The sequence below is a fragment of the Puma concolor genome, chromosome C2, assembly GCF_028749965.1.
Source record: "Puma concolor isolate L17-30 chromosome C2, mPumCon1.1.hap2, whole genome shotgun sequence".
Classification (NCBI taxonomy): domain Eukaryota; kingdom Metazoa; phylum Chordata; class Mammalia; order Carnivora; family Felidae; genus Puma; species Puma concolor.
Genome location: NC_141675.1, coordinates 87,842,716 through 87,864,420, shown reverse-complemented (window position 1 = coordinate 87,864,420; position 21,705 = coordinate 87,842,716). Strand labels below are relative to the sequence as shown.

The 21,705-nt window shown below is 38.2% G+C and overlaps 1 protein-coding gene across 2 annotated transcripts in view; it reads right to left on the bottom strand.

Annotated features, from left to right (window-relative positions):
• Positions 1-21,705, bottom strand: part of PCYT1A (phosphate cytidylyltransferase 1A, choline) — a 51,338-nt gene that overhangs the window by 24,803 nt on the left and 4,830 nt on the right. For both annotated transcript variants that reach the window (XM_086675117.1, XM_025913342.2), the window contains exon 2: positions 4,887-5,013. In XM_086675117.1, the coding sequence (XP_086531243.1) occupies positions 4,887-5,003 (117 nt within the window). In that variant the 5' untranslated portion in view covers positions 5,004-5,013. The remainder of the gene's footprint in view (positions 1-4,886; positions 5,014-21,705) is intronic.

Sequence of the window (21,705 nt, the reverse complement as noted above, 5' to 3'; positions counted from 1 at the left end):
AAAACTGTTCCTGATTATGTTCACATATATTAACGCACTATTCCTCAAAATTCCAGTCAAAGAGATGACATTCTGGTGTCCTTAAAATAGGGAAATGGAGGGGAGCCTGGGTGGCTCTGCTGGTTGGGCGTCCAACTCCTGATTTTGGCTCAGGTCACGATCTCACAATTCGTGGGTTCGAGCCCTGCATCGGGCTCTGCACTGACAATGTGGAGCCTGCTTGGGATTCTCTCTCTCCCTCTCTCTGTCCCTCCCACACTCATGCTTGCCCTCTCTCTCTTTCTCTCTCAAAACAAACAAATAAACTTAAAAATAAAAAAAAAATAGGGAAATGGAGATAACTCAGATTAAGACCAGAATTTGATACTGGCTTCCCAGGATTCTACTTCTAAGGACTCTTAAATATTTTTCAGCAAAGGCTTTCAGAATGACACAGAGAAACATTTCCCTTTTACTCAAACATGTGGCACAAATGATAACAAGTGTTCCTGAGATCCAAATTATTTCCATAATACTAGACGAAAGGCTATGGAGTCAAGAGGAATACCATATGGTGTGATAAAGAAGGGATAAAGAACAGAGCTGAGAGATTCCACTCCCTGGGGATAGGAAAGGAAGGAAGGAAGGAAGGAAGGAAGGAAGGAAGGAAGGAAGGAAGGAAGGAAGGAAGGAAGGAAGGAAGGAAGGAGGAAGGAAAGAAGGAAAGGAAAAGGAAGAAAAGAAGAAAGGAAGGGAGAAGGATATAAGGGGAGAGGGAGAGGGAGAGAGGGAGGGAGAGAGGAAGGAAAGGAGGAAGTGAAAAAGAAAAGTAACAATTTTCTCAGACTCTCATTGCCATTTCAATGAATGGAAACAATGAGCTCATCTATCTAACTACTATTTGGATGTTTCCTAGACCTTTTAAGTTGAACTTGTATTAAATTAAACTTATCATCTTTCTGCTAAACCAGATCTTCTTTCTGTATTTCTTATTTAAGAAGCATCCCATATACACAATCTACCTAAGACTCAAATCTAGAAGTCATCTTTAACACCTCTCATCCTTTACATCCTGATTTCCAAGAATTATCTATTTTACCTCTTAAAAACTTAAAATTGTAGTTTAAGTCCTCATTATCTTCAACCTGGATCATTACAACAATCTCGCAACTAGTTCTCTGGTTTCTATCACTGTTTCAGCTCATCTTTTCCAAAGCAACCAGGATGATCTAAATTACAAATCTGATCACATTGCCCACAGGGTAAAGTTCAAACTCTTTAGCACAGCACACAAGATCCTTCATAATCAGGTTGTCGCTTGCCTTATCTATTGCAGATTATTTTCTGAACTTTAAACTCTAATATTACTCATGGTTTGCTAAACATACTATTATATCACACTTGAACTTGTATTCTATCTCTTGTCCATTTCTTGAATTCCTATTTATTCTTCAAAGTTCAGCTCAGAAATAATCTCCTCAGTGAAGCTTTTCCAAAACCACTGTCCCCACCTCTAGGTCAAAGTTAATCTGTTGCTCATCTCGGCAGCCATTGTATTTCTAACTTCCTTCTATTTGGCCCTTTTCATTCTATATCTTAATAACTTATCTATTTCCCCTATTTGTCTGTGAGCATCTTAAGAGCAAGGTCATCTTTTCATCTTTGCATCTCCAGTGTATAGTAACTGGCACACAGGTGTTCTCAATATATGAGGTTGTGATATCTATCTCCATTAGCAGAACTGTTGCCAATTTGTGACTTAACCATACACGTGATAAATACAGATATAGGCTAAATGTCTTATTCTTCATAAATATTTTTGTGATTATTTTTTATTGTATCTTTAGAAACATCTGTATCAGTAAATTCTTTTTTTTTTTTATTTAAATTCAAGTTAGTTAACATACAGTGTAGTATTGGTATCAGGAGTAGAACCCAGTGATTCATCACTTACATATAACATCCAGTGCACATCCTAACAAGTGCCCTCCTTAATGCCCATCAGTCATTTAACTGCCCCCCCCAACCCACCTCCCTTCCAGCAACCCTCAGTTTGTTCTCTGTATTTAAGAGTCAGTAAATTCTTTATACTTACAAAGAAACTAGCCATAAAGTTATCGCTTCATTTTCCCCCAATTCTTTTCTCTCTTCTTTCTAATTCATCCTGACCCACCAATGTAGCTACCTAATACTAAATGATCCTTCCAATTTCTCTCTACCCTTGCAAGGAAAAAAGTTCTTCTGAGCTCTGAGCTATAGAGTTCCCCATTAGGCTCACATCTCTCAAAGGGAAGGTCCTATTTACTTTTATACTCTTAGCACCTAGTGGCTATGCTGGACATTGTGTGTGATAAAATCTTGTTTGCTCAACCCAAATGTCAACTAATGTGTGGACACATAAAATGTGGTATCCACATTTTAGATACATAAAATATTCTAAAATTAGTTGTGGTGATGGTTGCACAATTCTAAATATACCCCAAATCATTGAATTGTGCAGTTTAAATGGTGGGTTATATGATCTCAATAGAGATTCCTGTTATAAAAACAGGAAAAAAATATTGTTTGCTTTCACTACAAAGTTGAAAAGGGATCAGAGATAGAAAGTACAAGTGTACAATAACAGACAAGTTTATTTAGCGGACACTCCTCACTAGGGCTGGTACAGCCTGTTGAGTGAATGAATCTTTGACCATTAGCCCATGCTAAAGAGCCAGTGTGTACTAGAGAGGAATGTGGAGTAAGTAGCAAGTCACTCAATTGATCTGTGACGTGAATATACGAAGCAAAGCAATTTAAAGCACTGAAATTCCTCAATTCTAAGGACCGAGAAATTTAAGTCTCCTCAGAGCCCATTCCACCATTCCACTTGCCTTCTTTGCTCTATTCTTAGCTCTTGTGACTGGCGAAGAGTATCAACTACATGGTTATACCTTGTCCCTCCTCCAAGACTGATTGCTGAATTGGTGCTTACCATCATCCTCTTAACCTGAATTCTCTAAGAAACATTCAGAAATTAACAATGTCCTCCTGTTTTGTTGACTGCTGAGTCATTTTCTGAGTATACCTGGTATGGTGTACAGAATAATGGCTTCCTAAAGCCATGTCTACATGTTATTCTCTGGAACCTGTGACTATGTTACCTTACATGACAAAAAGGGCTTTGCAGATATGATTAAATTAAAGGATTTTGAGAAAGGGTGATTATCCTGGATTATCCAAATATGTTCAATGTAATTACAAGGGCCTTTTAAAAAATTTTTTTTATGTTTATTTAATTTGGAGAGAGAGACAGAAGGAGGGGCAAAGAGAGAGAAAAACAGAAAATCTGAGACATTCTCTACACTGACAGACGAGAGCCCAATGTGGGGCTCAAACTCACAAACCACAAGATCATGACCTGAGCCACAGTCAGACACTCAACCGACTCAGCCACCCAGGTACCCTATCGTAAGTGTCTTTATAAGTGAAAAAGCAGGTAGGAGAGTCAGAATCAAAAGACATGTGATGAGGGGCACCGGTTGGCTCAGTTAAGTGTCTGACTCTTGATTTCAGATCAGGTCATGATCTCATGGTTCGTGAGATCAAGCCCCATCAAGGCCTCGTTGGGCTCAGCACTGATAGCACAGAGCCTGTTTGGCATTCTCTTTTTCCCTCTCTCTCTCTGCCCCTCCCTGGCTTGTGCTTGGGCTCGCTCGGTCTCTCTCTCTCTCTCAAAATAAACAAATAAAACTTAAAAAAAAAAGAAGAAGAAGAAATGTGATGACAGATGCAGCAGAGTGATGTGACTGCTGGCTGGCACCATGAGCAAAGCAATGGGGGCAGCCCCTCAAAGCTGGAAAAGACAAGAAAACAGATTCTCCCCTACAATCTCCAGCCCTATCAACATTTTGATATTAGTACTCCAAAATCCATTTAAGACTTCTAACCTCCGGAACTGTAAGACAATATATCTGTATTGTTTTAGGCTGCTAAATATGTGGCAATGTGTTAAGCAGCAATAGGAAAGGAATACACTTGCCCCTACCAATATCATCAATATCAGGCCTAAGCATAAGCCTCCTATTGGTGGAGTCCAGCTGGTTTTATTGATCAAGATAGAGTACTGGTTTAGAACAAATGTTATTTGTGTCAGAGTTAAAATGCTTTTCCCTTTGCACTACATGAAGTTCCAGAACTAACCAGTGGAAACTGCAGTTTGATCAATGGCTAACAGTCAATATAGGTAAAGAAAACACAGAAATATATAATCCTTTCACTGGAATTTTAAAACATGGATTTCATAATAATATTACATACCAATAATAACTTCAGTTGTACATGTGTTCATTGACATGTTTTTTAGGGGAAGCTTTAAGAAGGGTACCAAACTGAGACAGGATGAGCAGTTTGGAATGGGGTGTTTCATTGACAGCTTGGCAGTGGTTAGGAAATACAAGATAATGTCCCAGGGATAAAGGAACATAAGGTAGGCAGTAACAGAAAAAGGCTCTCATCTAAGATATAACCAGTAATAGAGTGAAGGCATGATACGGCAGAAAAAAAGTAAGACCCAGAAAACTAAACACTAAGAGATGATACTAAGATCAGATGACTGCCTAGAGCTCAAATTTCTCTATTTCATTCACTTTAATTTAATCTTTAGCTTAATAAACTAACTTAACAACTTCCAAATTTTCCTAACATTCTTTTTCCAGTTCCAGTGTAAAGCTTTTGCAACTTAGCTGTGAACTTCAATTTGATAAGAAAGTAGAACATTTCCAACAACTGTGAAAATACTATTCACACTTACTATTCATTCTTTCCATTATCTAAGAAGATTTGTCATACTGATATCATTAATTTTATATCAGTGTTTACCATCCCCCTGCCAGGTTAAGTGTTCAAAAAAGATATCTCTTCCTTACAATTGCACAGCGTGGCATTTTTGAAGAAATTCCATCTTCTTCTGTTGCCCCATTAGGTCCAGGTACCTCTTTCCTCCTCTTTCTTGTGTTGACTTTGGCTGAACTCTGAGCATCCATCTTCTTTTAACTGGTCATAGAAAGTGAAAAAGAATTTTTTTCTCATTGAAGTGGAGAAAAAGTCTGTCACAAGTATTTCAGAGATGTTAACACAGATACACTGAGCAAAAGATCAATTCCATAGCACAGATCTCACAAGATGAGCCAACTGCATCTGGCAAAAAACAACAAAGCTTCACAAAACACATGCTCTAGTAGAAACACTGAAATGCCTCTCTGTGGAACAATGGCCACAATTAATCACCTGACCTTGGAAATTATTACCCTGACCAATGCAGCCTGTATACCAACTGCGAATTTCATATCCTGTCTAAATGTAGAAGATTGGAATAACTTTGTTGAGAAAGTCAGTTACATAGAATTTACCACCCTCCCCTAATAACATCCCTGGTACACCTGGAGATATGACAGACACAAGGAAAAGCGAAAGGTATGTCTTTGGTGCAGATGGAAAAAAAAAAAAGCCTTTTTTAAAAAGAGACAGCCATCACCAATTCCTGGTTTAACAAAACATGTATTTCTTAACTCTTAATGCTCTGTAGATTTCAGAGACCACTCCATCAGGGTTATCTATGAAAACTGTAAAGTAAGTATATTGTGTCTTTTAAATGTCCTTCCTTTTCCTGGTCTAATACCCATTTCCCCTTCCTCTTTCAGAGTTAGGTCCTTAAGCTATTCAAAGCCCCAACTATTAAAACCTCACCCTGGCTTCTCCCTCCCTCAGTGAAAACTTATAAATTACTCTCTCACTTAGCAGAGAGCTTCTAGCAACTAACTACCACAGAACAGCTCTGAATATTTGATGTTTATGTTTAGATGTTGGCTTGTGCTACCTCTCCAACACCCTGCAAGGATATCTGCATTTTTCTTGGGTAACATAATTTGCACAAATTAATTGATAATGATGCAATTTTAGGCATCAGCCAGAAATTGGGGATAGAGGAACTTTAGTGGTCAACTGTCATTTCTGCCCAAGATATGTACAGTGAAAGGTGGAAAAAATATCCTCAGAGCAGAGATAAAAAACAAACAAACAAAAAAAAATGCCAGGGCACTGGGTGGCTCAGTTAGTTGAGCATCCAACTTGGGCTCAGGTCATGATCTCGCAGTTCATGAGTTCGAGCCCCATATTAGGCTCGCTGCTGTCAGCCTGTCAGTGCAGAGCCCGCTTTGGATCCTCTGTCCTCCTCTCTCTACCCCTCTCCCACTTTCACTCTCCCCCAAATAAAATACTATTTTAAAAAACTGCCAGACAGAATGAGGACATACTACTCCATCTTTCTGTCTCTAATTGGCCCTCCTGAGTAAGATGTTCATCTAAACAACTGCAGTTGAGCCTTATTTTCTTTCCTCCAGCTAAATTCCAAGTGGCAATATGACAAGATCTAAGAGAAATCTGACCTAATTCTTAAAGAGTGAAGGTGACACCCATGAGTCATGGCTAAGTATTAGGCTGACATGAAAAATGTCAGAGTCCAAAGTGAAAGATGAACACCACCCAGAAACTTCCTTTCATCGCAAATGCAAATTAAAATGGAATAAAGGTACTATACATTTAACAAGTTTTCCGGTGATGATCAGAGCTTTTCTTCATTATTGTTATCACATGTTTGAAACTATCCAGAGATCGTATTACTACTCCTATCTCACTGGTCTGAGGCCTACTAAAAACACCTAATCAGTGCAATTAGTGACCATTTCTAATTTACACACAACAGGACTTTTGCTTAAGTATCTGTTAACTTCTTCTCAGGGTAAGTAGACAAAATCCATCATGAAAAATGTAATGAGCAATCTGGTGTCAGGCAGCTGAAGGTCAGGCAGTCACTAATAGTGGGAACTTACTGTGTACAAGATACATACTTTTTGAAGTAAACTATTTTCTCAAGAAGACTTTAATTCAGCTGAAGAAACCACATGTTCATGATATAAAAGTGCTCTTTAGGATTCTAAAACCACTGGGGGAAATTTGCTAAAGAACAGGATATTTAGACAGTTTCAAAGTATCTCCAAGTATTTTGAAGCAATTCTCATAAATTACTTATTAATTACAAAGGGAAAAGAGTTAACTTTATAACGAAAAAATTTCTTAGCCAAGTGATCCAAGTTAACTAACATCACCAATAATGCCTCCATCACCTGCTCCAAATGCATAGCCTGTATGGATTTATAAGGAACCAGCAAACAAACCTCAATTAAAAGACATTGTAGGGGTGCCTGGGTGGCTCAATTGGGTTAAGTGCCAGACTTTGGCTCAGACCAGATCTCACAGTTTGAGCCTGCATCGGGCTCCCTGCAGTCAGCACACAGCCTGCTTCAGATCCTCTGTCCCCTTTCTCTCTGCCCCTCCCCAGCACGTGCTTTCGCACACATTCTCTCTCTCTCAAAAAAAAAAAAAAAAAAACAAGATTCTACAGGGTGCCTGGGTGGCTTAGTTGGTTGAACATAGACTCTTGATTTTGGCTCAGGCCATGAGCCCCCCATTGGGCTCCACGCTGAGCATGGATATAAATAAATAAATAAATAAATAAATAAATAAATATATAAATAAATAAATAAAGCAAGCAAGCAAGCAAGCAAGCAAGCAAGCCTGTTACTCTTCAAAAAATGTAAACCATGAAAAACAATGAAGGGCGCCTGGGTGGCTCAGTCGGTTAAGCATACAACTCTTGATTTTCGCTCAGGTCATGATCTCATGGTTCATGACTTCAAGTGCTACGTTGGTCCACACTGATGATGTGGAGCCTGCTTGTGATTCTTTCTCTCTCTGCCCCTCCCCAGTTCAAGCACGCTCTCTCTCTTTCAAAATAAATAATAAATTCACACACACACACACACACACACACACACACACACACACACACACACTGAAAGGCTGAGGGATTGTTCCAAAGAAATGACAATGAAATTTCATTTCTAGACTGCAGGAGAAATTGTTATAAAGGATAGTCATTAGGACAATCAGTAAAATCTGAATACGGACTGTGTACCAAATCATAATACACATTAATGTTAAAATAAACTTCCTGGGGTGCCTGGGTAGCTCAGTCGGCTAAGTGTCCAACTTCAGCTCAGGTCATGATCTCAGAGTTCGTGAGTTTAGGCCCCACATTGGGCTCTCTGCTGTCAGCATAGAACTCACTTCAGCTCCTGTCTCTCTCTCTCTGTCCCTCTCCGGCTCACACACTCTCTCTGTCTCAAAAATAAATAAACATTGAAAAAAATAAACTTCCTGATAACTACACTATGTTATGTAAAAGACTATCCTTGTTTTAAGGAGATAAATGCTGAAGTACCTTGGGGTAAAAGGGCCATGATCTCTGCAAATTACCCTCAGCAGCAGCAATAGCGACATAGAAAGGAGGTGAAAGAAGGGAGGGAGGGAGGAGGGAACAAAGGAAGGGGATGGAGGAGAAGAAAGGGAAGGAGTGGGGGAGGAGAAAGAAGAAGAAAATTGTGTACACTATGTTATATATAAAAAAAGGTAAAGCAAATATGGCAAAATGTTATCAATGTATGCAACTAGATGGGGTATAAAGGAGTTAATTTTAATATTCTTGCAACTTTTCTATAGGCTTTACACTTTTCAAATAAAAAGTTTAATTTTTAAAATGTTCTGTAGCAATTTTCCACATAGATAGGCTCTCATATAAGATTGTCTTTCAGATTCTCTAGAAACATATTCCTTCTCCTTCCTAATTCTTTGATTTAGTATACATGATACAAATATTCCAAGAAGTATATGTTCTCGTAATCTAAACATCTTGCAAGGAAGTAAGATCATAACAGCAACAATCATAATAATGACTATCTTTTTTTGAATATTTACTATGTGCCAAGCACTGTGCTAGGCACTTAATACACATTATTCTCATTTAACCCATACAACCTGAGATGCAGGTATTATTATCCCCAACTTACAAATGAGAAAACTAAAGATCAGGGAAGTTAAGCAACATAACCAACAGATCACACAGCTGGCCAATGGGAGAGCCAGGATTTAAATCCAGGCTTGCCTAATTCCCAAGTCTTCACCACTATATTGGGCTGTCTCCCAGAATCCAAGGTTTTTCCTTCCTTCCTCCCTTCCTCCCTTCCTCCTTCCTTCCTTCCTTCCTTCCTTCCTTCCTTCCTTCCTTCCTTCCTTCCTTCCTTCCTTCCTTCCTTCCTCATTCATTTATTATGTTTGTTTTGGGGAGAGAGAGAGAGAGTGAGCAGGGGAGGGGAAGAGAGAGAGGAAGACAGAGAATCCAAAGCAGGCTCCGCACTGAGAGCAGACATCGGATGCCGGACCCAAACTCATGTCAGATCATGATCTGAGCTGAAGTCCAATGCTTAACCAACTGAGCCACCCAGGTGCCCCAGAAATCCAAGACTTTTAAAAAGAAGCTGTCTCATCATCAATACTGTTGCTTCCTTCTATCAAGAACATTCTCCTTACGGCATGGGTCCCTTAAGTTCTTACTGATGTAAATCAGTCTTAACTGCACAGAATAAAAGGTCACAGTTACTTAAAAGGTAAACAAGGCCCCAGGACCAATCAAACATAACTGACATGGCTATTGGCCTGATTCAGAGGCAGTCCAATTTGTCAGCTATACAGATATGTAGATCTTCCCTATTAGATAGTTTTGCTATGATTTTTCTAAGCTTTCAACTTAAGCAATAAAGAATTCTTGGGGCACCTGGGTGGCTCAGTTGGTTGAGCTCCCTCCCCACTTTTGATTTCGGCTGGGGTCAATGTTCCAGAGTCATGAGATCGAGCTCCACATCCAACACCAAGCTGAGCATAGAGCCTGCTTAAGATTCTCATTCCCTCTCTCTCTCTCCCCCACACTCACTTGAGTTCAGTCTCTCAAAAATTAAAAAAAAAAAATTCTTTAATCTCTGTTCTTCCCTCTTCTGACATTACAAATAGGTGGCACTTTTCCATTCATGATATAAAAGAATTTTAAGGATGCCATAATAAATCAAGGGAATGTCATGTCATATTTTCAACAATTATTTTCCATAACTTACAGTTAAAATTCTTTAGTGTTTAACAGAAAAATACTTAACAAGTCCAAAAACATGTTTATAGGAATTTCTCAGAAGTCTGCTCTGTGTGTGGGGGTGGGGTGGGGGGGTGAGAGGAAGGGGGGGTAATGTGTGCTACAATATTTTTACAGCTTTATTGAAGTATAATTGACACACAACAAACTGTATTTAAAGTATATAATTTAATGAGTTTTAACATATCTATACATCTGTGAATCATCAAAATTAAGATAAGCAACATAACTATCACTCTCATGTTTCTTCATGCCACTCACTTTATAATCTATCCCTCCCCGACTTCAACTTTGCTTTGCTTTTTTGTTTGTTTTACATTGTGGCAAAATACACATAACATAAAATTTGCTTTGCTTTTGAACTGCTTACTTCTTAAAATACTGAATCATCTTGTCATATGATTCAACGTAACTAGACAAATCATGGTGGATATTATTATACTAGAAAGAAGCAAAGGCTCTCCTTCCAAGAGTTAAAATATTGTCAGTGTGGTTTTAAAGACATTCTAAAGCCAAATTAGTATCTGGGGTGGTTGGACCTTGTGACACTGGATCTATTTCACTAGATTAAAAAACCACAGGGGTGCCTAGGTGGCTCAGTCAGTTAAGCATTGACTCTTGATTTTGGCTCAGGTTATAATCTCATGGTTCGTGGATTCAAGCCCCATATGGGGCTCTGCACTGACAGCATGGAGACTGCTTAGGACTCTCTCTCTCTCTCTCTCTCTCTGTCCCTCCTCTCCTCTCTCTCTCTCAAAATAAATAAATAAACTTTTTTAAAAAAATCATACAAAAAATATATCATAATGAGGACTCAAGGCAAGAGAAAGGATTTGTATGATTAGCTAACTAAAAAGCCAAAGTAAACTTCACAAACATAAAAAGAATCAAGGCAACCATTGTTATTAATATGTTACAAAGCCCTTTGGTAAATAATAGTAATACTAATATATTTTACCTGTATTTCATTTGAATACATACAACAAAATCTCTCCATCTGCCTTATATAAACACCTTTAATCAAATGTGTAAGGCAGTGTTTCCCAATATTATTTATCCATGCTCCATTTTAAGAAATACAGAAATCTTAACCTCGCTTCGTCAGCATAGTGTAGTGATTAAAAGAGTTCAGGTCCTAAAGTCAGATTACCTAAATATGAATCTTATCTCTACCACTTATTAGCCATGAGAACTTGGAACAAATTCCTTAATCGTCAGAGTTGCATCACCTAACAAACGAGGTTCAAATGGAGTAATCCATGTAAAGCCTTAATCGGTGCTTGGCACACAGTAGTGCTTGTACATATTTTACATTTTAATGTAAGAATATGGTAAAATATTAAATATGCTATATCTCCTGCTATATATCTCCCACTCCTACCCCATTTAAGAACTACTGTTATAGCAAGAATTCTTCTAGAGTCTGATCTTTTTTTTCTCTAAGGTTATTTATTTGAGAGAGAGAGAGAGTGTGTGTGTGCATGTGAGCAAGGGGCAGAGAGAGAGAGGGACAGAGAGACTCCCAAGCAGGCTCCGTGCTGCCAGCACAAAGCCCAACTTGGGGCTCTATCCCACAAACTGCGAGATCATGACCTGAGCCACAAACAAGAGTCAGACATTTAACTGACTAAGCCACCCAGGCGCTCCTTCTAGAGTCTGATCTTAAGCTGTGATGAAGAAAGAAATATTACCACCACTACTACTAACAGTGAGCACTTATATAACACCTGTATACCTAAATACTTAAAAATATTTAAAACTCCCTTAATTTCACAATCCTTCGACACAGTTATATTGTTTTTTAACACTATTTTTACAGATGAGAAAACTGAGGCACAGTTAAGGTCACATAGCTAGTAAGCTGAGAAGCTAGGAATCGGATTCAGTCAGCCTGGCTGCAGACTACACACCCCTAACTACTATAGTATACAATATGATACAATACTATACTATATAAGAAGGTATATCTCTATCTCTAAATATCTGAATGCTTGTCATGTTGGATAGAGCAAACAGTTGTTCTGTGAGAGTCGACCAAAAAATGGATCATTGGTTGGAAGATGCAGAGTTATAAATTTTAACTAAACATAATAATAACCTTTTTAGGAACAAATGAGTTATCTGAAATGGGACTGGGTTACCTCAGGAGGCATTTCCTTTTGGCACACCAGGACATTCGAGCTGAGGTTGTGTAGAAACACATTTATTCCTTTTGTTGGTCATTACCCTGTTAAAGTCCATTTTGGTTGATCTTTTTGCTTATTCCAATCTGTTAAAATAATTTCAAATTTTGACTGCCATCTATAATATTAGCTATTTATCATAATTTTATGTAGTCTGTAAACTTGAAAATGTTTTTATGTCTCCATCCAAGTCACTGATGAAAATATTGATCAGGATTGATATATGTCATCATATGCTAACATGACATACCACTAGATCCTTTCCCCCTTGTTATGACCCACTCTTTCTTAATGTTTACTTATTTATTTTGAGAGGGAACACAAATGTGCAAAGGGGGGAGGGGCAGAGAGACAGAGGTGGGGAGAGAATCCCAAGCAGGCTCCCAGCCAGTAGCACAGAGCCTGACACAGAGCCCAATGTGAGACCTAATTCCATGAACTGCGAGATCATGACCTGAGCCAAAATAAGATCCACTCTTAATACTCTAGGTTAATACAATATAAAACATGGCAGAGTTTATCTTTAGAAAACAGAATATAGAATATATTTAAAATTCTTAATGATTAGGGTATTCAATCAGATGTAAACCTGTTTCACTGCATTATCACACAATCCGTATTTCTCTATCATAATACCAAAGATTACGATGATAATAGTGATGATAATAATTATAGCTAACACTTATAGAATACTTTCTATGGCCAAGAACTTTCAACTTCTGCATATATTAAATAATTTAACCCTCACAACAATCCTTTAAGGTAGGTAATACTATTATCTCTATTTTGCAGATGAGGAAATTAAGGCACAGCTAAGTTAAATGACTGACATCACACACCTAGGACAGGGCAAAAACAGGATTTGAACCTAAGCATTCTGGCTCTAGGGTCTGTGCACTTAACAACACTATGCTACCTAGTATATAAAATGGTCATATATGAATTTAATCAAAACCACTTATTATATTCTGTCAGACAGGAATTTACTTTCATCTTTCATAAACAGTGGGCTCCCTTCTCACTGGGCATATTGATGGCAGACTACTCAAGAACTCTAAGGACTTGTTTTGGTTTGGGCTAAAACAGAAGAGTAGCAAGGGCGCTAGACTAGGAATCATATTAAACTGGGATTTAATTCTAGCTCCTTCTAGTACCTTAACTCGAGGTTAAGGTAAGTCCCTTGATTCTAAGAGTTTCTTCATGTGATTAAGGAAGGCTCTATTAAAATGTACTTAATTTCTAAGTCATGCTAAGGGTTAAATGAGAAATTAGACTATAAATTCCCTGATGTAGTGGAGATCTGTTGTTTGTCTTCCCACTGTTCAACCCTCCTGCTCCAAAAAGAGCCCATTTTCATTTGGAAACTCACTTTCATTTGGTCTGTGTAAGCTTCAATCTCAAACCCTAGCATCAGATAACATGTGCCCTAAACCAATCAGCACATCACTCTCCCCTGGCCAGAGATTGGGGGAGGAAGGGAGAAGGGATTGGCAGTAATAGGTGACCTAAGCCAGTCCAATCAGAGTAAATTTAGAACTCACCAGATGGGAATGCTTGGACAAAGATGATCACTTCTTTCTCTGTGGATGTGAACCTAGAGACACGGCTTTGGGAACCATCCTGTGACAATCCAGTGCCCCATCCTATCACCAGGAGGAGAGCCTCTTTTGAAATTGTCAACACAGACACAGAGAAAGCAAGCTAGTGATGGAGAGAATTCAGATCCTCAACTGTCTAATTGTGCCAACCAATACACTCCCCTTTTGCTTAAGCTAGTTAAACTGGGTTTCTTATCACTTGAAACCACAAAAATCACAATTGATGCATCCAATACCTATCAATGAGCTCTGGCACAGAGTAGGCGCTCAATAACTATTTAAATAAATATACTAAGTATAGAAAACCACTCTGAAATTTTGAAAAGCACTTTCTTTATACATTACTGTTCTGTTTTGATGGAAAGGGGTCAAGTTCTTGTCAGTTTATAAGTGTACCGAAGATGAAACAACGCAAGTCCCATCCTGTTAAAAATATTTTTTCCTTATCTGCCCACCTTATTCCTTTTTGCATACAGTTCTTCTGTTTTCTAAAGATGATTTTTGTGTCTTACATTGTATTTTACATTATACTTTACACTGAACATTACACATTAGACTTAAACTCAGGTCTTAAGATCCTATGGATTTGGAACAAACACACCTAATACTTTTGGTGTTTCACATAAAACACTTCTGTATCTTATCTCCTTAGGAGATGGAGAACACGAAGGTCACAGACATTCCATAACAATAACTCTAAACGAATTTAGAAATCATAGAGATTAACCCTCATGCTTTTCCTCTAGAACTACTACTACTTTTTAAATTCTGACTTTATAGATTTCTGAAGAAACCATTTTCACTGGCTCTCTCAGACCATCCCCATCCTCCCTCACATCCACTAACCTATACACCACAGAAGCATATAGAATAATTTTATAATTAGTGCCTTATTAGGAAAAAAAAAAAGAGTTCTTTTAGTTATCAATGCCTTACTGGAAAAAATTACCAGTTCCCCAAAAGTTACAACAGATGCCTGCCAGGACACATCAAGTTTGCTATTGAGAAAAGGCATGTGGGAGGATGAGGACATACTGAGGATAGTAAATACATGTTGGCTTTTAGTTACTAAACTGAAACTTTGCTGCATCTAAAGCCACATCACCTATACCACATTCACAATCACCCAATAATTGAATACCTGCAACAGTGAGGAACAATACTTCCCAAACTCTTCATTTATGATAACTGCACCTCTGTAATCAACCAACACCATTAAGTAAAGGTGCACATTCTTTCTGGAAAAGGTGGCTTTAAAATATCTACATTCCAGAAGGAGAAAAAAATACATACACAGGCTGCCTTAACATAACAGGTTGTCCAGAAGGCAATAAGGCAGGGAAAAGAACCAATATGGTATAAGATCAAAATGGGGATGGGGAGTGGGAAATTACCTAATATTTTGCAGGTGGATTCTGGCTTCCAACCATAGCATCCACATTAAGCTGGGATGAGTGAGAATGAAAGTAGCTGAAGATAGAATACATAGCCTCCCTTACGAATTCATTGGTGTGTGCCAACACTTCCTGTTTCTTTAGCGGTTTATCCTACAAAAAATTTCTTTGTCAAAGGAAGCTGGGGGCGCCTGGGTGGTGCAGTCGGTTGAGCGTCCGACTTTAGCCAGGTCACGATCTCGCGGTCCGTGAGTTCGAGCCCCGCGTCGGGCTCTGGGCTGATGGCTCAGAGCCTGGAGCCTGTTTCCGATTCTGTGTCTCCCTCTCTCTCTGCCCCTCCCCCGTTCATGCTCTGTCTCTCTCTGTCCCAAAAATAAATAAACGTTGAAAAAAAAAAAAAAATTTAAAAAAAAAGGAAGCTGACAGCGAGAGTGCAGCATTTGTAAGGCCTCATTTTTCCAATATTGCTACCTTTTCAGTCCCTAGATTAGTCACCTTATCTTAGTCAAATTCTCCATTCATGCACAAATTCTAAATATAGACAACTGCCACCACCACCAGACCACCACCAAGCCTATTAAATGAATTAGTGTCTCAAATTGCTTTCAAGATACAGAACGTAGTATTTTGCCTGTAATTTTTACTCAGATTCACAAAATCTGGCTCCATTTCTGCTGACTCACCTCCCAGTACACACTGCTTGTCTTGTTCTTCAATGTTCCAATAAATGCCTGCTTGGATGCATCAAATTTGCTACTAAGAAAGTACAGAGAAGTGGAAATGTGTGTGAGGTGGGAAGGGTAGCAAGGAGAAGATTCTGAAGATAACTCTAGTAAAGCATTTTTTCCAATATGTACCCTAAGGCAGACAAAATCTGGGTACTGGCATGCATATGCTTGTGTTTTAAAGATGAAAGGCTCCTACAAGTGCAGCTTTAAGGACTCCCACTCAATCCCTTCTATTCTACTTCCTTATTGTTAACAGATCTAGTAAGCACTCCAACGTGAAAGAGGAGGTTAGATTCTGTTTCCTAACCTATGCAACAACCTAAGTAATAGCAAGTTGCGATCACATACATTCTTCAAGTTTCAAAAACTGAATTCAAATTTGCCAGAGTACTACAGAGAACTATCTGCAAAAAGAGGAAACATGAATTTTTCCTTTGTATTCTATTCCTGCTTCTCCCATCTCTGGGACAACATTATCTTCCTCAGTAAAACCATATGCCCAGTAATGGTTTACTTTTTACATTATGTTCAGTTACAAAGCTGAGTAAGCAAGCATACTTTATATTTGGGATCTTTACCTGCTTCTACCATTGTGGAGCTTAATAAAGTGGTGCTCTTTTATTTTTTTTAATGTTTATTTATTTTTGAGAGAGAGAGACAGAGCACGAGCGGGGGAGAGGCAAAAAGAGAGGGAGACACAGAAACCGAACCCAGCTCCAGGCTCTGAGCTATCAGCACAGAGCCCAACGTGGGGCTCAAACCCATGAACCATGAGATCATGACCTGAGCTGAAGTTGGACGCTTAACCAACTGAGCCACCAAGGAGCCCTGATAAAGTGGTGCTCTTAAGAGGCAAACTCTGAACTCCTAGGTCAAAGTGCATCTAATACTCTTGGCATTAATCACTTCATCTGCTGTACATTCAGGCCTTTCCAAAGAATGCAGTCATGTCATCCCTTATATAAAGGCCTTTGAAGTTAGAGAGAGGGTATGTCTAACCCATAGTGGGGAGGAGGAATTGGATTCAAGAACCAGCAGACCTCCTAGATCAGGAATTAACAAAAAACAGCCCACAGGCCAGAAATGGCCCACTGCCTGCTTTTGTAACTAAAGTTTTATTGGAACACAACCACGCCCATTCACTGATACTGTCTATGCTGCTTTTGTGCTACAACTGCAGAGATGAGTAGTTGCAACAGACACTGTATGACCTATAAAGCCTAATATTTACTATCTGGCCCTTTACCAAAAAAAAAAAAAAAAAAAAAAAAAATCCAACTCTTATCCTAAATGAAGACGGAGCCAGTTTTATCAGTAATTTGGAAGAAAATCCTACCTAGATTATGCAAACAGCTGTAAAGTAGAAGTTAGTGCTAGGAATATGATTATTTCAAGAAATTGTACTATAACTTTCTGATACAGGATTACTGCAGTTTATATCACTGACCTGTATGTACTACTACACTATATAGAATAAGTCTTAAGTATGCCTGATGTAGGAAATGCCAAATGAAAAAGTAAATGTCACAACATAACCTACACTGACAGATTAGTTTTAAACCAGAGCTCAATGCTATGCCTCAAAATCTGAAGCTTGTAAATTGCCACATCTAAGATCTTATCTTTGAACTTGATCTCTTCTCTTTAATTTCTTCAGAGAAACCTTTTTTTCAACAGACATTGAGTGGGTACTTACTCTGTGCCAGACCCTGGGTTCTCCATGGAACAAAATAAAGCTTATATTTGGACCTGGCCATATAATAGAACTGTTTTGGAAAGAGATTATCCTAAAAACCACAAGAAACGCTTGTAATAATTCTTACGGTTGAACGATTTTGCTCCACCACTTTTCCACTACAAGATTCAATAAGTAAACACTGTATTTACATTCTGCTCTTCCTAGAGTGAGTTACAGAATTTATATCTCTAAGGCAGGGTCTACAATAGATTCAGGGAGTCTGGGTTGGACCAAAAAAAAAAAAAAAATCATATCTTCATTTTTACTAACCTCTGGCAAATTCACCACTTCCTTCAGTTATGAACATAAGCCACAACAGTAACAGTAGACTTTGTTACCAATTGAAATCTTAGATATATTTAGACATTATACTTATTATAAATATCTTCAAATATTGTTTAAACATATGATCATTTTAAAGTAATTATGGTTAGGGCCACCTGGGTAGTTCAATTCGTTAAGCGTCTTAGGCTCAGGTCATGATCTTATGGGTTTGTGAGTTTGAGTCCCGCATCTGGCTCTGTGCTGACCACACAGAGTCTACTTGGGATTCTCTGTCTCTCCTTCTCTCTGCCCTTCCCCCACTCATGTTTTCTCTCTCTCAAAATATATAAACTTAAAAAAAATAAAGTTATTATGGTTATAAGATCCATTGATAGTAAACATTTACTATGTTAATAAAAAGCATATATAGCATTGTATCACACATATTAAAAACATTTTGATAACTATATTTCAACATAGTTTCCTTTATAATTATATTTTATTTTTTGCACATAAAAATAAATACACAAGGCTTCACCATACTGCCAAAGGCGTCCATGGCACAAAATGATTTAAGATTTCTACTGTAGGGGCGCCTGGGTGGCGCAGTCGGTTAAGCGTCCGACTTCAGCCAGGTCACGATCTCGCGGTCCGGGAGTTCGAGCCCCGCGTCAGGCTCTGGGCTGATGGCTCAGAGCCTGGAGCCTGTTTCCGATTCTGTGTCTCCCTCTCTCTCTGCCCCTCCCCCGTTCATGCTCTGTCTCTCTCTGTCCCAAAAATAAATAAACGTTGAAAAAAAAAAAAGATTTCTACTGTAAAAAAAAAAAAAAAAAAGACTTCTACTTTAGGGCCAGAAAATAAACAAAGATAATCACATCTAAGGTAATTCCCTTTAGATAAGAAAAACCACCTAAAAAAAAAAAAACCAAAAACTACCTGCTTTCTGTTAAGTGCTACACATACCATTAGTTCTCTAGCATACAGCAAAGACCATATGTCACTATTTTTTTTTTTTTACCAGCCTTCACTTCACAGCTGGTTTGCAAATAGTTGTGAATGTGATCTAACAGCCAGGGGTTCCCCTAGCTCATTGGCAATCACTCTAGTACAAATATAGAAAGCTTCAAACCAATCTAACTTTTAACAAGAGAGTTATCCAAAAAAGGGATAAAAAGGCAAAACAAAAACCAAAAAAAGCCAGCTATATAGCTATCTACTAATCTTATTTGCAAATAGTAAAATACAAGCAATGCAATTATTTATGTTAATGAGATAATGCATGTAAACAAACCTAACCCAATGCCAAATATTTGTTAGAGACTCACAGTTCTTTTTTTTTCCCCCTTCTGGAGTGGAGCTTTGGCACGTACTGCAAAATAGAGTTGTAAAAATGTATAGTCCCTGAATTTACTGACTCAATTGTAGAAGAGGGAGTTCTCTATTAGTAGAAGCGCCAAAAGATCTGTCTTCAGATCAGAGTTATGCAAATACGTGAGAAGCATAAAATTACAATTATTACTAGATATTTTTGTCATTACTCGTCATTAACAATAGCAAATTATTATTCTTGCTTTCTCTATAAATATTTTATAAATTAATTCTTATCAGCATTTATAACACAGAAAAATTATTCAGCTCTCTAGGGTAATGATGTCTAACCTAGAGATTAGACAGTTCTATAGGGGAATCATGAATGGGGTCAGGTGGTTTACAAATGCCATGAGATTGTATATAAGATTTGTAAGTGTGCGTATGTTTCAGATTATTAAAGGATTGTTTAAGCAGACGAATAGCAACCTCTGCCATAGTTAGAAAAGCTGAAACAAGAAAAAGCAAACAATTCTTCCCATACTCACAGAGTGAGTCAGAGTTAACATCAGATAAAGTAACCTGGGATTTCTGAATCCAAGGCTCTGACTAGATTATTTTCCCTAAGCGATCACATATCCAACGAGAAGGTCCCCAAGAAAAATAAAACCTCAACTGTTTATTGGAAGAGAAACCATAGGCTAAGAAAAGAATAAAGTTCATTCCTTATCAATCAGGACATAATACTGGTTTTTGAAGGGAATTTGCAAAACAGGCCGGTCAAAAAGAATCCTTTCATTCAACAAACACAAAGGACCCCAGAGGCAGTAGTGCAGTCCCCAGGCCTAAATGTCTTCTCTTCTAAGTCAGTTACCTTGAAGCATATAAAACTGACCCTTGAACAACACAGAGATGAGGGGCACCGCCCCCCAACACACACATGTTGAGAATCTATATATAACTTCTGACTTCTCCAAAACTTGACTACTAATAGCCTACTGTTGACTGGAAGCCTTACCAATAACATAAACAGTTGATTAACACGTTTTGTATGTTATATGTATTATATACTGTATTCTTACAATAAAGCTAGAGAAAACAAAATTTTATTAAGAAAATCATAAGGAAGAAAAAATACATTGACAGCATTGCATTAATCGAAAAAATATCCACGTGTACGTGGACCCACGCAGCTCAAACCTGTGTTGCTCAGCCAACCATATTTGGTTACAGAAAGAAATTCTTGAGTAGTTCCTTTTAGTTATGTACAATGTAAGCCAAGTAAACATCTAATGTTTTAGAAGAAGGTGTAACTAGCCATTTTTTAGCTAAACAAAGACATTATTCACAACTCACTACCACTCAAGAATCTTTCTGAACTCCCTTCCGGTATCACAAAGTGTACATGTATAGGAAGTGGGGGTGACTATTAGGTTATCAGATAAATGCAGTGTCAGATAAAGTAAAATTACCTCAAGTTTCTTCTATTAGATTTAAAAAAAAAAACACCGGGTGGTACAATCAGTAGCACCTTCTACAAAGGTTTGTAGAGAGGGGGTAGTGAAATTCACTTTAGTTCATTTCATCTGCACCACCAGCCACCCTCACAAATGGGATCAGCAGGAATAAAAACAGCAGCTAAAACGTTACCCACAGCATGGTATCATTTCCAGTATGCCAGTCTTGGCCTCCAGTGCACAAATCACTGAGCTGGACAGCTAAATATATCAAAGCCTCTCTGGTATGGTATTCCAGTCACCACTGTTGACTTTCTAAGCATCATCCTTTCTTCCCCATCATGGTCACCATCTGTTTACCATTGATTACTGGACCAATACCATTCTCAACTAGTATCTTTTTACCAGCAATTCTCGGTACTTACAGAATCACTAAATGTCAAGATTGAAAAGGGCCCTGAAGGCCATATCTCCCTACTCCCATTTTATTCTTGGCAGAATGTTTTCTGTCTCTGTCTTCAATTCCCTTCCTAAGCCTTGTTCCTACCCTCCTCAAAGCTTCCTCTTTCTCAATGTCTATTTCTAGCAGTTTTTCCTATCACAAACCCCTGTATCCTCACTGCCTCTGTAAATACCACTGTCTCTATTGCAAAATGTGAGTTCTAGTTCTCCCAACTGAGACTGTTTCAGTCCTCCCTCATAACCGGTCATCTCACTTATATTTGGGAAGCCTTTGCCCGTTAAGTCAATCTGATGGAGCCTATGCCCCAGCCAGAGCCAGTCTTTGCACATCCAAACAGTCTCCTGGCATTTTAGGCCTGAAAGAAAAGTCAGAAATAATCTGGTCCAACATTTTTAAAACATTTGTACTACATTTCATACATTTTAAGATATAGGAAATCCATTTAACATCATAATCTCATACACGGATAACTGAAACAAGTTTCATGAAACAATACTTACCCTCACTATGTGAACACA